This window comes from Lonchura striata, chromosome 5 (genome assembly GCF_050655825.1).
Source record: "Lonchura striata isolate lonStrDom1 chromosome 5, ASM5065582v1, whole genome shotgun sequence".
In the NCBI taxonomy this organism is placed as follows: Eukaryota; Metazoa; Chordata; class Aves; order Passeriformes; family Estrildidae; genus Lonchura; species Lonchura striata.
The window spans coordinates 53,306,973-53,325,676 of record NC_140707.1 but is presented as its reverse complement, the minus strand read 5'-3'; the positions used below and the strand labels follow the sequence as shown (position 1 = coordinate 53,325,676).

Sequence of the window (18,704 nt, the reverse complement as noted above, 5' to 3'; positions counted from 1 at the left end):
GTTGACAGCTGGAAGGCAAGTCTTGCTGCTGTTCCATTTCTTTGTTATCTCTTGCATGTGGGAAGGGAAAGGCAGTGACTTGTTCCACCATATAAGAAACAACTTCTAGGGAGCCAGTGCCAACCTTGGGAGGGTGTATGATGAAATGGCAAAAGCTGCATGTGACTTTATGCTCTCACAGGGCCCTTGACAGAACTCTGTGATCTTGTGAACACCTTACAGACTGATAGCATTAAAAACTGTGTTTCCATGGAAGTAACATGCTTCACTTAGACCCCAAGTGTCAAGTCACATTCATTAGTTATAATTCATGTGTCTTTGCCTTCCCTAGGAGTCATCATAATCTTATGATTGAGATACTTTCACTATGGAATTGACAGGAAGGATATTTGTCTTTTAATTATTATTACCAAACTGTCTGATCAGTATGTTCTCATTTCTTTTGGAAGGAAAACACCCTGGTATGGCAACTGCAGTGGAGACCAGCATGTCTGCCCTCCCTCCCAGACAAGAAGAACAGACAGAAAGGTCTGGAAAAGGAACCAACATTGACATTGCTCCTCACTTGTCCTTTTTGACAGCACCAGGGCTGGGAAAGCTCAAGCCCATTCGTGCTCAGATCTTCATGACTTGTCTCAGTGAAGAACTTCTGCAACTGTGAAATAAACAGAGATATGCTGAACAGTTTTGGAAATACAGAACTAGGCAACTAAGAGAAGGATCTTCTAAAAGTGCCACAGTAAGTGGGATGTTGTTTACCAGTAGAAAATGGCAGGAAGAGGAGCAGCTGCCCAGCCTTGGTCCTTGGAAAGAGCTGTGTACCTAGCTTACTGATGGTGATAAGGCAATTGTATCTGCTCCAGATACTGGAGTGAGTCCAATAAAGTGACAAGAAGATGAATAAGTGATTGGAGCATATGTTGTACAAGGAGAGGTTGAGGGAGTTGGGACAGCTCAGCCTGAATAAGCAAAGGCTCATAGGGACTCTTAGTAATATGTATGAGCACCTGAAGGGAAGCTGTAAAGAAGAGAGAGTCAGGATCTTTTCACTGGTACCCAGAAAAAGGAAATGGGTAAAAGGGAGAAAATTATTAAAATTTCATCAAACCACAACAAAAAATGTTTACAGTGAATGTGCTTGTACACAGCAGGTTGCCTAGAGAGATTGTGGCATTTACATGTAGAGATATTAACAAAAATAGACATAGTCCAGGGTGAGTTGCTGCCGTTGACTCTGCTTTGGGGTGGTAGTCCTTGGACTACATGATCTCCAGGGGTCCCTTTCTATCTCAACAATTCTATGGTTCTGTGATGAGCCAAAGACATACAATTATTCCAAGCCTTTTGGGCAGCAAAGAAATCTCTTTTCTGACATTTTCATTTAGCCTACGTAATAAAATGGTCATTAGATGACAGAAAAGAATGAGAAAAAGCATGACTATAGCCAGAGGGTTAGAGTAAGTCAGGTTAAGATTTCTTGCTTCATATAATATTTCATAACGATATGAAGTATAACAGGTTTTGAGAGAAGTAGTGAGGAAAAAAATATTTTTTTCAGAACACCAAATGCTTGGTGATAAGGAAATTTTTGCAATATTAGAAAAGATATTTAGGTTCAGATCTGTATCTCTCACATGCCAGCTGATTGCTCCAGTATTGGAAATATTAGGTACCAGTCATCACTCAGGAATTTAATGATTTTGGGAGGGAAATGAGTGAAGATTAGACCAGAACCTGCGGCTTTGATACATGTGGGAATCTGTAAGTTGTCAAAATATGATTCACAAAAGAAAACAGTAAAAGAACCTCACATGCATGTACACATACATATTCTCACCTATGCAAATGTGAGCAAAAACAATGCAGAAAATCACAGGCATTCTTCATTTTATCCTAAGATGAATTTGTTTGTAAATGAAACCTGTGGAAAACACTGCTCAAAAAACCTATGGATTCCACCAAGGGGAAAAAAAGGTGAAGTCATCCCCAGTTGAAAATGAAAGGGCTGTGAAATACTCATTTGGCTGACCTCCAGATGCCTGTAAAAAGTAAAAAAAAATTGCAGATAGCTTGGGAACCTTGAATCTGTCAAAACCCCACACTACTACTGTGAACAGAAGTTCTGCACAACTTGCTAAACGACTGAGTATTGGCAATTTTGCATGATGACCAGAATCAGACTATAATGCCCAGTAGGACGAGGCACATTCACTACTGTAGTTGGGGTTAACTAGAAGTGAAAGAAGTGAACACTCAGACCATCTACCATTGACTCCTGGCCAAAGATGAATCCAGAATCCCATAAACATCATTGAAAGAGCTACACACTTCAAAGGGAGCATATAAGAAAGGGCATACTAAGTCAATGTCCTAGGTATGCTTTTATCTGAGATAACTGAAACCCATATTACAGAGAGCTATGCAACTGATGTGGTGGAAGTGGTATGAGATAGACCCCAGACTCAAGTTTAATTTTTATGCCTGCAAAGGAAAGAAAAAATGTTCATTGGACTAACAGAAGAATGCAAACATGAACACGATTCTGTAATTTGGTGGCTAGACACTCCTGTGGGATGGGGTATACTTATATCACAGAATATTTTCACCCTTAAAGCTCTGTAATTTCCCTGAAGTCTTTTGGAAATAAAAACACAGCAAGATCCAGGGCTTTGGGAAGAACATTTTATTGCTAAGCATATCTTTAAACAAAATGCAACTAAGAAAAGAAAAAGAATCAAAAAGAAGAAGAAAAAGAAAGGAAATAAAAGCAATAACATCACGATAACTCAAATAAAAATTCTTCAGGTTGTCCATAAAGCAACAGGGATATGGTAGTAGCCCACATACAGAAATGCACATGTTCCCAAAAACTGTCCAGTAGAAACTTACACAAAAAAGGAAAGTGTAAATATTTTTCCTTTAACTTAAAAAAGGAAAGCAAAAAGGAAAGGAAGGAAGAAAGAAAGCAGAAAATCATTTCACAAGACTCCAAGACTCCAAGAACAGCAATCTTTTACAGACATCAAGATATAATCAATTTTTATATAGTTTCGGCCAGTTAAGTCATCTAAAATCGTGCTTTCATACCTTTTTAAAACCTGTCTTTTTTTCTTTTTAGTATAAAAAAATAAAAAAGAAAAAAGCTCAATCTCACACACACACACGCACCACACACACGCACACATACACACACTGAAAATATTTGTTAACATGAAAACGCCTTCTCTAAGTGTTTGAGAAGACTGTTTTTCTGAATTTAAGTTCCCATGTGCGTGTGTGTATCTGATGAAACTTCTTCAAAGTCAAATATTCATGCGACTTATAAACACCAGCAAGAGTAGATTTCTAAACCTAAACAGCTGATTAGTTTTCATCCGCATACAGCAAAAGTTTTCATTCCTGATATCCCAGGGTTCTCAACCCATCTTGGTTTCTGTTGTTCCCACTCTGTCTCTCCCTCATCTACGTTTTTGCACATGATAGGCATGGCTGTCAAACCACCTCACTATTGTTCTGTACAGTAAGATAATCCTTTTCACAATAAGTGGGAGAATGTAGAAACCAAACAACCAAATTAAATAAGTTAAATAAAACATAAGACGTTCCCAATTTAACCATAAAACAGTATATACACCATTAGGGTATCCATATAGAAATTATACTAGCAAAAAAATAGTAGTAAAATATGTAAACAAAACTTCAGGTTTTTTTTTGACACAGGTAACTGTGACAAAGCTAAAACACACGCTCCCTTCACATTTTAAGGTTTGCTTTTGTTGTCTGTTTCTTTTTACTCTGTTCTTCAAGAACATTCTCATTCCGCATTAAGACCATAACAGAACTTTTTTTCCAGCCGTCCCATCAAACATACCATGATAAATATATCTGTGTATATATATATTAAATTATTAAATTATTTTTTCTTTATTATTTTTTGTGTGTCACAGCAGCTTTATTTATTTTCTTTTATATAAAAGAGAAGGAAAAGGGAGAATAGAGCAAATGGAAAGACAGAGATGATCTGAAATGTCAAGCTACAAAATTAAAATATTACTTATGAAAAACAGTTATATGTCATAAAAACTATGTAATTTGCATTCTTTTGCAAGTGTTTAGCTTTTCTGATGTTCATTGGTCTTGTCACAAGTTGAACTCCAGTGGTGTCTTTCTGATCACTTTATTAAACTGATTTATTATTATTTTTTGCATGCATTGCAATATCACAGAACCAGATCCCAGAGGAAGGCTCCTTTATTTTTGCACAGTATATTCAGTTCAGGACAGTTAATAACTTTTAAGCATTCTTTTTTGAATCTCAGAATCCCATTAACCATACTTTGGTTGTCAAATGCATACTGAGTGCTATACTCAAATAAAGCCAATGACTGATCAGAACAGACCCAAACCCATCTGCTCTTCAGTTCAATTGCAAATACTGGAGCCAGATCCAAGAGAACCAGCTTTCCATGATAATTTTCCTCAGCACCACTCATCAGACACTTTTACTGCATTGTTAGCAAACAACTTACTACAAGATGACGGCTTCTAGAGACAATACAACCAGATATGCAGAGTAAACACCATGGGTAGCTTTGAGTTCATATGTGGTAATAGTCTCTCTTTATTTATTAAGGATTTTTTTTCCGAGATTTCTTCTCTCTGGGTCACCCCCTACATCATTCCACTCCACTCTTCCCTCCCTCACCCAAAGTAACCAAAGAAACCAAACAAAAAGCAACCCAAGAAACAAAACAAAATCAAACCATAAAACCAACAATCTCCAAACTCATTTATTCCCCTCCTCCAATCTCGAAAAATTATGTGTATGCTGGACACGGCCAGATCAGTTTGTTCAATATTTCTTTGTTGTTTAATAATTATTTTTTTTTCTTTTTCCTTCTTTTTTTTTTTTTTTTTTTAATAAGTAAACTGAAAAATTATTGATACAGTCAGGGATCACGAACATTGTTAAAGACTCACTTGGAGATATGAAACAAGTAAGCCATGAAGTCTTCTACCTTTGCAGAAAGTTCAGCGGAGGAGGAGATTTGGAGATGTCCAAGTTCACTAACAGAGCAGAGCTGTGCGCGCCATCTCCAGAACGCTAAGTGTGCTTTATAATACATTAGGGCAAAGTTTGCTGACTCCAAGTGATGACTTAGACATTAACAGTCACTGCTGAAATTTTTTCCCAATATTTTTTCCCACAAATGATATCTCCCAATCATCTCGTTCGCTGCAATGGTTCTGATATCTCAGTTAAATCTCATTAAGTACTTCTATATTTATATATAAATAATTATTCTTTTTTACACATAATACTCTTTGTCCTTGTTTTTCTGCTTCTTGTGGCCACTCTTTGAGCTCTGCTGCTTCTCCTTGACGAGCGTGCCGTTGCTCTGGGCTGAGTTGCTGATGTAGTTCCGCGTCTCGTCCACCTGATAGGACCCCTCGTCCCTGTTCCTGTACTTGTACATGGCGTACAGGAGGATGAGGATGCAGAGGGCGGCAGCAGCCACAATGCCGACGACCATCCCCGTTGTGCTGCTCGACTCACGGACCACCTCTGAGGCCCCCGGAACCCGTCTGATTCCCGGCTCCGTGGGGTTTGCTGTGGGCACATTACGGAACATGGGGGAAGTGATTAGCGGGCTCTTCAGCTTTGTGCTGTCTAGCTCATAGGCAGTGGGCAACGGAAGCAAGACTATGTCAGGCTGGGGTTTGAGCTCACGGTTATTCATTTTGCCGGCTGGCAATTTGGGAATCATCACAGTCGAGGACGAAGCTGTGGAGCGGATCAGCTCAGGGGACAAAGACGTGGTAGTAGTCCTACCAGTTTCGGAGACTTTGTTAGGTCTAAAGTCCTTGGATTCCCACTTGGGTGCGTGTGCTTTGTAGCCACCTTCGAAGATTGAAGTGGAAAGACTCTTATCTGTTACCAAGGAGAAGGTGGTGTAAAAATCTTCATCATCAGTAGGGGGTAGGTTAGAGTCAAAGGTTTCCCCTGAGCCATACCCAGATATCACCAAGCCATCATCATCACAACCATCGCTGCCTTGGTCCGACAAGCAAGGTAACCCCGCCTCAGAGGTCATGGACAGGGAATCTTTGGTGGTCTCAATAATGGTGAGGAGGGGGCGAAAGGTAGGGGGAAGTGTAATGAAAGGTGCACGAGTAGCAATAGGAGGGATATCTAAAGGGTCTTCTACAAGTAGAGGGATAACTAATTCACCTCCTGGGATGGAAAAGAGAAAAAAAAGAAGATTAGTACATTTTAATGATACAATGCACCATTTTCAGTTAACTTGAGGGTGAGAGAGGATCTGGGCTTTATGAAAAGGTCTGGGCTTTCTCTCTCTAGCTACACTACCAATAAACTTTCCTGGGGCTGCCTTTCAGTGTTCCCTCCCACCCTGCTCGGGCATTGGTAAAGTGCATGTTCCATCTCCTACCTATGCAAGGTATCTCCAGTGAAATACCCTGAATTTTACAGACCCAAATTTTTTTATTTTTGGAGATACTCTCAAGTGACTCTGTAGTCATCAATTTTTGGAAGTGATCTTTTTTCAAGCATTTGGTTAGAAAACTATTTAAATTAATTACTTTATACTGCCCTGGACCAGTGTTCTCCTAGATATATTTTCTACCACTCATCTTGACACTTTTTCCTCTTCTGATTATTTTCATTTAAAATAACAATGGTATTTCTTCTCTGCTTTTCTAATATGCTCACACTCTGCAGCAGTATATAAGTCCATTCCCTAAGGCATTTTCCATTCATCCATTTCTTCCTGATCATTGTCTGGCTTTTAAATTGTGGGAAGGTTCATGAAAGTGAGGGATGGAATAAGAACCAATTACTTACTGGGTCCATGAAGGTACAGAACTCTACTCAATGTTTATCTCTTTTTAATCTTTAGCATTCTGTTTGACACTAAGAATGTCCCTTTACCTTGCATCTTTTGAGGCTACTAGTGCCATGCTATCTTCATCTTCCATTCTTCTTGATATTCATTTACTACCATTTGATGAAAAATTAAGAACAATTTTATTGTGATTGAAAAAAAAAAAAAAACCAAAACAAAACAAGCTGAATAAGGACTTTGATGAACCAAGTTAACAACTGAGCCCAGGACTGTACTGCAGAAGTTGTCTTCACACCTACTGTTGCTTCTTGACAGGCAGACAGTTGCAATCAGTTCTACTGATTTCTAACATGATGGTTATCTGTCTACAGAGGGCTGAAAACAAGGTAGACTTACGGTCTCCTCTTCAAGCAGAATAATAAGGCTATAGATTTAACATTTGTACCTTACAACAATATAAGATGCAAATGAAACAAGAAAATCAGTGTATCATTTCTATGATTTGGATTCTGAGCAGCAATATTGCTACTTTTAGGGTAATAGTCTTGTGTTGTCTCTATATTATAATGTGACTTCACCTCTACTTTTGAGTCTATGGTAGTTAACACTCCATATATCTTGTGGACTAAAAAAAAAAAGGCATGGAATATTATTAATTTATATAATTCCTCTACCTCTGGTTAGAGAGTTTTCTGTTTACATACAGGTCAGGAACAATTTTTTTTAGAGTGAACTATATTGGTTTTGGAAGTTTGTGTATAAATTTTCCTTTGGGTAATTTTTCTTTGCCTAGCCATTTAAGTAAGCAGCTTAAAATATAAATTAAATTGTTCAACTGACATAATATAATCACCTAGATCTGTTCAAAGGAGTGCAACTCAGTAGGAAGTATTCCTAATACATAGGAAATTTTGATTTATACTCACCATTGCTTAAGGAGGATGTACAAAAGGAATTATAGTTTCTAAATAAATAATTCTGGATTTTAGTTATGTATTAATAAGTGCTAATGAACAGTTTGGTATTGCTACAATGCTGAATTCATCAGAGTAAAAAATTCTACTCTCTCATATCCACCCTATATATTATATGCACTTGTTTCCCATTGAATTTTGCCAGTAATGTCCATGGAATGTTTATAAGGAATATTGTCTAAAATCAAAATACCTTCTAAATGTATTTGGAGAGCAATATATTTGAACAAATTACACATGTGAGATAGAAATATACTGGAAAAGATATTTAACAGTTTGATAAAATCTGGATAGCTGAAATAGCAATATGGCTTATTCTTTTCCTTAATGGGAAACTAAGTGGTGACACAGTTTAATCAATTGAAACAGTCAGAATTCTCTCAGAGGTACCAGGGTAGAAATTATACCAAAATAAGAAATGTGGTACTTTGCATACTTTCATGCAAAGCTAGTTTTAAGATACAAAGGAACAATTTGAACACGTTGTTTAGTTTTCTGAGCTTCCTCAGTATGTTCATATATCTCTTTTTTTACTGCAGAGACTGAGGAAATAAGTATCAATGTCTCCAAACTACATGCTTTCAAAAAAATTATGTAAAAAAGCCTACAGTGTAGTCTGCCAAATGGATACACTGCATTTTGTGCTCACGCATCTGAGCTGTTTTCTGAGAATGTAGAAACTAGAGCATATAACATGATTTATAATGTCCAGAAGGCCTATCCATGGCTTGAGTAGAGCATCTATAATCTATGCAAACAGGTGGTCTCAGGATGAACTTGGAGTATGCCTTGGGGGGAAAGATCATCTGTGAGCCTGGTAAAAAAATGAATAAAAATAACAGAATTTAAGTCAGGATTGCTACAAATTGCTTAGTCTGGAATTTAAGTTCCAGAAAGTCAGGGATAGTGTTCGTTTAAGCAGTTTTTTAAGATCAGTATTTTACTGTTCAATTGCAATACTCATCTGTGATTTTCATTCATCATCTGTGGCACTCAACTGGAAAAAAAAAGTTTGTCAGCTTTTAATTGCTCATCTGGAACCTTGAAGTGGCTTTATTCTTAAAAGCTATTATACTGGCCTACAGCATCAGTATGTAGTTATCTGCCACCCATTGGAACAATATTTTGGGTAGCTTTTGTCCAAAAATAAGTTATTTTGGTTCTCTTAATGATTAATTTTCTGGAAGGAATGAGGCATTTCTTACATTTAATATGTATTTACCTCTTGCCCCAGTAACCCTTGCATTTAAAACTAGATCATAGTTATATAGTTTTTGTTGCTATTGAGGACTTGAGATAATGATCAAGACTACTGGAACTATAAAAATGATCACAGCCCTCTTGAAATATTAAATGAAGTTGATACACTTGCTATGATAAGTGGGGCTTTACATAAGTGATGGAGAAAATAATGGAGCTTTTCAATGCCAGCAAGTCTGTTGGATGGAAGGCAATAAGACAGAGTCAGGACTAAGTTTTACAAAGCTTTCATCTCTCAATGTATTTGAGGAGAGAAATTACTTTCATACCAGGATTCAATTATTTAATTTTTGATTCAATTATTTAACCTTATCACTAGTTTTTATTCCAAATTGTCCAATGATCCACTCTATGGTTACTTGCATACTTAAGAAATAGAGACTGTTTAATGTCCTTTCTTAGGAGTCATCAAGGAGTTAATTTGTTGCATTTACCTTTGTGGGGTACCAGTAGATGCAAAGATAGTAATAATGTTTTGATTTTTAATTTTTTAATTATCTGTAATAGAAGAAACTGAGGCCAAAAAAGGCTGTGTGACAGTAAATCAGAAAAAGCACTATAGGTATCAAATCTGGCTTCTCTTTTATTGCACTGTTAGGCATCTATGCAAAACTCACAGCAAACTTGAAGCTGTAGGTCTAACCGGATGCAAGCACAACAAATACTTCTTGGGGTGTGTGATTTATAGGGGAATAAAAACATCCTTAAAAATGGCATGATAAAAATGCCACTCAGTCTAAGAGAAATGTGTTATTTAAGGATAACAGGGAATGTAAATCCTGAAAAGTTCCCAGGAAAGTGTGAGAAATATGAACACCAATATTGATAGAGCAAGTGAAAACTTTCATATCATACCTGCAAGCAACTCTATAAGTGGTACTACATTTCTACAGGTAAGAGACATGAGAGGGAGTCTGGTGACCAGCAGATTGTGAGTGTGTGTAGGGGGAATCATCTTTCACAGAAAAATGGCTGAGGGTGCAGGAAGCTGCCTGGAGCCAGTGGTCTTTGATGGTGGAATAGTGGTGCCTCTTGCCCAGGTCCCACATCAGTTTATAGGTAAACACTGAAAGATTTTAAAAACTAAACAGTCACTTGGTTGTCAAGAATATCTCATGCAGGATTTGGATCCTGAATGGTTTGCTGTAGAAGGCAAATATTTTATAGATTTAGGCCTCTAGAAAGAGCTAGATGAGCCCCTGAAAAACCTTACATGACAATTTTGAAGGGAACTTTGTTTGGGAGAGCTTTTATGTTTATTCAATTTTTTTTAATCCTCACGATGTCTACCCATTTTTCAATAGCAAAATTAATGCTTTTCAGCCTTGAATAAAACTTACAGCTTCAATTTCCAAATTGCTCTGTGCTATTAAAAAAAAAAAAAAAAAAGCAAGGCTGCAACCCAGTTTGGGCCATGGCTTTCAAACAAATATTCTTGTAAGACTTAGATTATTTTTGTAAATTATATAGGCTTTTTCCTGGTAGTTATAAGGTTTCTTTTCCCCCTTTTCTTCTGATGGCTGTTGAGCACCTTTAAAAGTGTTCACTGGTATGCTTTGAGTTCAGGGTTACTTTAGCAATCCAAAGATTTCACAAGGATTTTCCAGATTTATTTTTCACCTACTTTGTGATTTTCCCCCTGAGGACAGAATAGATATTTCTTGAGTAGAAATGTGTGCTTTAAAAAGCTCCTCTTGACAACACAATGACAAAGAACTAAACGAAAGAGATAGAAATAAAATTGTTTCCTCTGCAATGACATAGATGCAAAACTCATCCACAGTGTGGATGAAAAAAAAAGCCCAGTCCCAAAAAACTTAGCCCAAAACTGGAAGGAGCTCTGAGAGAACTGAAGTCTGTGAGCTGGGAATTCTTATACCAAACAGCCCAGTGGTTTGCTTGGCCTTCTCATTCCAGAAAGTGCATATGTATTAATTAAAAATTAGCCTTTTAATCTAACACATATACTACTTTAATGGAGTTGTGCTTTTCTTTAAACTACCAAGAGCACTGGGGATATAAAAGGTCTACTTAAGCCTTGGAGCTGCCCTGCTTTTTGGTTTATGAGAATATTTATAGATATATAATTCATACCTCTGGAGCTGAGCTCTAGTCAGAGTTCTCTGCCACTGGAAAAGACAGAGTGTTTAAAATTTAATAGAAGCCTTATGAACTGTGAGGATAGTGTGGGCAAGCCAGGAATGCAGAGGGGACCAAAAAATTTGATAAATAAAACAACATGAAAAACTGTAGCAGCTGCTGGTTTTCATCTTTAGAAGCACAAGTACTTCAGTGGAGTTTCAAGCATCAAACTGATACAGGACAAAAGGCACACAAAAAGGAAGCCTGAAAGATTCATCTTCTGCTGCTGATGATAAGGAACACACCTTATAGTCTCTCTTTTCCAGCTGCAACTGTGGAGCTTTAAAACGTCATCCATAAAGGCTGCACAATTCATCCATTCCTGCAGGTACTTGAAATTCTGCATCCAAAGTTTGCAATTTTCATTCTATTCTTTTGATGTTCCTCTGAAGTCTGACTCCATTTTTAATATGAAGTACTTGCCAGAGAAATAATTCCTTACCTTTTCCCCTGATGTATCAACACAATAATTTCTTATTAAAAGACTGAGTTCATAAATTTCAGTCTAATGGTATTTAGTTAATTCTGCTTTGAGTCTTCTGAGGATAAAAAGAGGAAATTATTCAGGATATAGTCTCTAATTCAAAGGAATGATGATGCTAACACAAAACCTAGTATATGAACATTCTCAATATTTTCTACTCTTGCAGTCTGAATTAATTGCAATTGACAGAGAGTAGTAGAGACAAAAACAAGATTTCCACAATGGAATACTGCAAATCTTTATCTCAGATATCTTATTTTCATTTCAGAGACTATATGGTCCTCAAAATCATTTGATAAACCTGGATTTCTGCTGGAGTTGGTTGAAAAGCATTTCCTAAGCCCCTCCCTCCAACTATATTAAAAGACATCAGTAAATGCAGTGTTTCCCAACAGATGGTTCATGAGCAAAAGGAAGGTTTAGAGTTTGCGAGCCCAGCAGTTAATGTTGGGCTGTCTGTTACTGATGTAAATTACTGGTCACCTTTGTGGAATTTTAGTGAAACAGAACCTTCCAGAGAGGTCCTGACATCATATCTAAAGCAAAATTCTAAAGCAAAACCAAGTATTCTGGTGTCCAGACACTGAGCTTCTCCGAACCAATTGAGGTGTGCCCTCTTCTATCTCCCACCATTATTTTAAACTTCTATGATTATCTGGTGACAGCTTCCTATTCAGTACAATTATTTGTTGTGTTTTCAGTATCAGTTGTCCCAGAGACTTGATGGTTGAACCTAATATACCTTCTGAGCACAGCATTTCTATGCAGAAATGGTGAAAACATATGTACTTATAAAGATGTACAGCTTTATCTTACTTTTAGTCACTGTTTTTCAAAGAAACTAATGCAAACCTCTTTTGTAGTAAGGAAGTTTTAGAGGTTCAGGATCTGTCTGCATAATTTCTGGATGATGCTATCAAGTCTGATACTAATAGTAATATAGTGGGTGCACTAACCTGGTAAGAGTACACTTGAGAGTATCATTTGGACTGGTTATCAGGCACATAATCAGCAATGAAAAAATTCAATAGAAATAAAATAGTTTCATGGGAACAAAGTAGTAATGGTGTAGAGCTGCAGTAGGAAAACCCAGAGAACTACCAAAATGCTAAAATAGTCCCATAAATTCTGACTGGACATGAAGGCTACACCACCAAGTTAAATACAATTTAAGTAGCAGAAAAGAAGCAACATTAATGGTGATTTGTGTGGAGAAAGGGAAAGAAAGCTTCTAGAGGGGGACTGAGAAAGAACAGAACCAAACTGCCTCAGACTCCTTCACCCCATCCTATGCACAATACAATATGGCAATCGACAATATACAAAGAGCACATAACATAAAGGCAAATACAAACTGATTAAAAAAGAAATAAACTTATATATATTTTCCTAAAGAAAAACCATACACTAGAAAATAAAAACGCCACAGCAACAAGGTCAGAGAAAGGAAAAACAGAACAAGTAATTCACTTTATCAGCAAAAGAAAGATCAAAACCTAAGAGAACTGAAAAAAATCAAAATCAAAAACATTATTTCCTTTAAAAAAAGGTAACCAAAAATACATAAAAATATTTAGAAAGCATACCACATTGATTTCATAACAGTCAACTTACATCAACAAATTGCCCGCATGTTTTTTGGCATGAAAGGAAAAATTTACAAAAGAAAGTTGTGTAAGAATGCTCTTGGACAAGTAGCATTGCCACATTCTTGTAACTTGCTTTTTTTTGCTGTTGTTTCTTAAAAACTTTTTTAGCAAAATGTTTATTATTTATTTTTAAATATATTTGTTTTACAACAAAGGGCGATACAGGGAGGCAACAACACATACATCCACACCACATAACATGAAAAGAAAAAAATCTTGCACCTTAACAAATTTGAACTTTTTTTATGCTGTTTTTGGTTGTGTTTTTTTATCTTATGTAAAGTTGTTAGCATATTGCAGTTGAAAAATCCTGTACAATTTATTGAATTTACTTTTGCTTGTTTGCATATCTACACATATAATTTTTTTTTTTTGAAAAGCAAAGTTTGTTGCTTTTTTGCCTTTTTGGTCAATTTGATATATATTTTTTTAAACATTTTCTTTTTTTCTATAATTTTTGTGTGTGTGTGTTTTAAGGAATGGATGACTGCACATAAAATTTTAACAATGTTAAAGAAAGGGGTGGTGAAGGGAAACTTATGGGAAGAAAAAATGCTTAGGGTGGATGGAGTGGGAGTGTAAAAATCTATGAGTGTACTACACAGGAGATGAAGATGATGGGAGTGAATGTGTAAGTCAGTTGCCATGTCCATGTAAGGGCGGTACGGAGTGATCTAGCAGCATTAGAGCTTCTGGCTGTAAGGAAGGGATGGGCAATATACAAAAACAAATGAGCATATTCATGCCCATCAACAAAAAGAAAGAACAGAACTCTAACATTGACAATCTCACAAACCCTAAGCTGCAACTTCTTCAACATGCAAGTTACAAAAAAATTAATAATTATAGTATTAATATTTACATTTTCATTAAAGGTTCTCAAATTATAAAAACAGTTAAGACTTTTCCCTACTAAAAATAGCAGTAAAAATACACAAACTAATAATAATAATAATAGTAATAATAATAATAATTAATAATAATAATAATAATAGTAACCAGAGAGTAAAACAAAAAAAAAACCAAGGAAACTAGTTTTATGCATTGGAATTAGAACAACTTCATCTGTAGCTACCCACAGCCTTCTTGTTCTAAGAATCATCTTTTCTGAAGACCATCAAATTGACATTGTATTCTCAGTAATTTGAGGCAGTCATTTCTTGAGTACATCAAATGTACTGTTTCAAATGTAAAGACTGTGTTTGCACACCCCGTCCCCACTGTCAAATTAGACTGCTTTTATATTCAGATTCCCTGGAGAATCTCAAAAATACAGCTGTAGGATTCTACCAGTGAAGTAGTTCCTTATTTAAAGACAGAAATAGAGGGAAAAAATTGCAGAAAACAATTCATAACTCTTTTGTTTTGTTTGTTTTTTTTTCATTATTAGATTGGAACAAACCAAATCTAAGATAGAAATTCAACCATTGAAAAGAAATACATCAAAATAGAACTATGTAGAGATATACTAAAAAAAAAAGCAAAAAAGGAAATAGAGAGTTCTCTTTGTTCCCAGGAGGAAGGGAGATATGAACAATTGCTAGATTTTGAAATTTTACTTTTAAAGAAAAAAAATTATTCCACACACTTTCAAAGATGGACAGACCAGATGCACACATTGAAAGGAACAGACAAAGCAGTCTAGGGACACTTTCATAATTTGAATATTTAAAAAAAAGAATTGGATTCTTTTTCCTTCTATCCCCCTCCCATTCAAATATGTTTTCAATTGTCAGCCAAAAACCCCACCACCCTTGAGTGTTGCTTTTTTTTTTAATACATCTTTTTCTTTATCACTTATTTTTAAAATAAACATGGAGAGGAAAAAAAAAAAGACGTGCAGTCTGGATGTACGTCATAAATAGACATAGAAAAAGATAGAAGAAATTGGCTGAGATCGACAAATGGGTTATATAATAGCTTAATTTTACTGTAGGATGTTAATAATAATGCATGCTTAAAGTAAGTTGCATTTAGGGAAAGTAGAAAAACAGAAGAGCAAGCAAGGATCTGGGTGCGGGCAGGCAGAAGGGAAGGGGCAGACAAGGGGTGTTCCATCCATGCCTCTCCAGAAAGGGCAAAGCACATTCCAGCAAGATCTCTGCATTTCTGGGGGAGGTCAGAAGGGGAAAAAGGTGAGGAGAAATTATAAGCTATGCTAGGATATACTTTTCACTCTGTGACCTACTTGAATCCACTCAAAACACCAAAATCAATCCCTTGTTCTGACTCTTAACTCTCCAAGGCACACCTGAAATCAGTGGCATATATTTCTGCCTAGTAGCAGAAAATGCTTTTGCTGCTAGCATTAAGACAGAGACTACTTTCTCCTAGCCACAAAAGCATTAAAAGTTCAAGGAGCTATTACTGATTGGTTCTTTCCTAAAACAGTATTCCAGATACTATATGTCCTAGAGGGGTCCTCAGCTTCTTCTGAATTCCTTAAATGACATTTATGATGTCTGCACTTTTCTTAATAAAGACCATACCCTAGATATTAGAGTCCTTCCAAAAAGGAATTTGGGACCCCAGGCAAACAAACAGTTTTGTTTGGTGGTTTAAAAGACAACAAAATTAATATAAATCTCTGGACCCTGCCTAAGAGAAATCTCTCCAGCAGGTGGGAAAATCTGTCTGTAAGCACTGCATACACCTTAGCTTTGAATCAGGAATGTCAACGAGATCATTCCATTAAGCAATCATCAGGTCATGCTACCACCAATCAGTTGAAGCGGGAGCTATCTTGAGATTAAATTTCTGGGAATAATGGCGATATCCTCCCTGTGGATGTCTCCAGGGGTACTTCTGTGTAGGCACAATTACAAACAGGTAGGATGTTCTGGTACTTATTAACATGAGGGGCAATAGCACCTCTAAAGCCACTGATAGATCAGTGTTAGTTCTGGGAATATTAAATAAGTATAAACCCTGCAAAAATTAAATAGCCTGGGTTGGTTTTAGATGTATTACTGGAAAGTGTCCAGTTCTTAGAGGAGTTATATAAGAGCTCTACTTCAGAAATGATTGGGCTGCACTGACTAACAGCACAGTGCAGCTGTATCTGGAATGTACCATGCCTATTCTGGGAGGCTACACTGGACCTATCTCCTGCATCCCTTAGGTAAACATGTTAGGAAGGGAAGAGGTCAAACCACAGAAGAGGAAACCTAGTCAGGGTAATCCCAGGGACAAAACATGCAGGTTACAGGAAGCAAAATGTTGGTCTACACAGGAAAATTTGGGGTTTCATTTGTGGATCAGAAAAAATTGCTTAGGAATATGAAAAAAAATTACAGAAGTGAGGCCTTTTCAGACCTCAGTGAAGATTTTTGTTTGGCAAGGTTATAAGGCTAGTGTCCCTGGACATCACGTCCCACCAGGGTTCCAAGCCTCTGGTTTAATTGTACTTTGGGAGTTTCACAAAGAGGCATTTAAGCTTTGAATTTTAATCAGCATTTGTCATGACTTACAGCTGGATTTTCAGAGCAGTGAAATATCCCCCTTCAGCACATTAGAATTGAGTGCCTTCACTTTGATGCAAAACAGACTGTAAGGCATGAGTCTGGTTGCCAACTGTGCAGTCTATGTCAGGCCTCTCCAGAAAATACTTATGCCCTATTTGATGATAAACTTCTAACTCATTGCATGAGGGTCTGGAAAAGCCTTTTACTGCCTGAAATATCAAAAGAGAGAACCACAACTGGAGGCAGAGACACTTAAAGAGATGACAAGATTTTGTAAAGGAAATCTTGATGTTAGCCTTACAAAAGGATTTGAAGGGTGCTAAGACATTTTTTCTTTGGTCAATATAGAGGTGCTTGAAGAGAAGCAGAGTTCTTTGGAAAATCTGGGTCTAGCAATTTCTGTTGAGGCTGGGAAAACTTTCTTCAGTATTTAAAATATTCTAGATGTTAATAGTCAATACTAGATGTCCTAATTTGAAAATTGGATCCTAAATGCTTCCACATGAAGGTACAAGATGCTATTTTATTGCTGAACACTTAGCAAATTATTCCTCAGAAAAACAAAGACTAAAAAGCATAAGTAGTGCAGTTTTTTTTTTTTCTTTTCAAAAACTTAAAGTAGATCAAAGGACTGGTAGTATAAACATCTGTATTATTAAAACTTACAAGTTTCTTGCTTGAAGGGTTGAGCTGATAGCCAATGTTTTCAAATGAAAAAAAATCCATATATCAACAGAGAAACAATTATACAAAAAGCCCCTTGTTCAGTGACTTCAATGATAAAGTTTTATTATATTATCTTTTGTTTTCAAGTTGAATTTTAAAGGGAAATGAAAAAAATGAAGGTAATGCACATTTGTCTCTGTGTGTGTGTGTGTGTGTGTTACAATGCAATATGAAAGATGGCTGGTACATTAGGATCTAGGGCTGCACTACTGTACTCAGGTTCATGATAACCTCTGGAACTTTCATATCTTTTACCACTCTAGTCACAGAATCACAGATTTACAGAATCATAGAATATGCTGAATTGAAAGGGACCCACTAAGATTATCAAAGTCCAACTCATGGCCCTGCACAGCACCATCCCCAAGATGTGTGCCATCATACACCTGAGTATTGCATCAGCACTTGAACTCTGTCAGCCTGGTGCTGTGACCACTTCCTGGGCAGCCTTTTCTAGTGCCCAACCACCCTCCGGGTGAAAAATCTTCTAATATCCAACCTAAACCTCCCCTTACACAACTTCATGTCCTTGTTCTCCATTAAAGCTGACAGTTTCTCTCTTCCCTAACACACTGAATCCCACATTATTTGAGTTCTATCCACTGCAATGCAACTCTAGTTCTTCCTGCTTGTACAAGCTCCCAAAACAACCTGCTCATTCTTGCATGCTTTTAACCTTTCATAGTGTTTTTCCGACATCCAGCCAAAGGAATGCTTAGCATACCACAAGTAACAAATTCCTTATAGATTAATAGGATTAAATACTAAATTTCAAAGCAAAACCTGTTCCCTACACCAAACTCAGAATAAAAATCTGTTCCTGTGATTCCCATCAGCTATCTGCACTAATTTAAACTGCAAGACAAGTGTATTGAATTAGCTGGTCCACTACAAAACAGAGATAGGAAGAGCCTAAGAATATAAATTAGTTATATCACTTCCTTGCACCAGCTGTTTGTACTGGTAAAAAGCTCTCTCATTCCAAGCCCATGGGCACATCTGAAGCTTAGAAATAAAAAAGCAATCCATAGTAAGAATATCTATATGACAATGGCAAAGTTCCACATGCTGATCTGTTTGGGTTTGTGTGTGAGAGTTAATTAGTGGGGCTTCTTTATAACAATGAGCTAAAAAACGAT

General features: G+C 36.7%; 1 protein-coding gene across 25 annotated transcripts in view; it reads right to left on the bottom strand.

Moving 5' to 3' along the window:
- Window positions 1-2,668: 2,668 nt before the first annotated feature.
- The window catches only part of NRXN3 (neurexin 3), a 963,701-nt gene continuing 947,665 nt past the window's right edge, over window positions 2,669-18,704 (bottom strand). For 14 of the 25 annotated variants that reach the window (XM_085582217.1, XM_021542843.4, XM_085582222.1 and 11 more), the window contains one exon: window positions 2,669-6,235. In XM_085582217.1, coding sequence (XP_085438343.1) covers window positions 5,310-6,235 — 926 coding nt within the window. In that variant the 3' untranslated portion in view covers window positions 2,669-5,309. Of the gene's footprint in view, window positions 6,236-13,693; window positions 14,072-18,704 lie in introns of those variants that run through there. The other 11 variants (XM_021542849.4, XM_021542850.4, XM_077784015.2 and 8 more) reach the window with 3 other exon arrangements.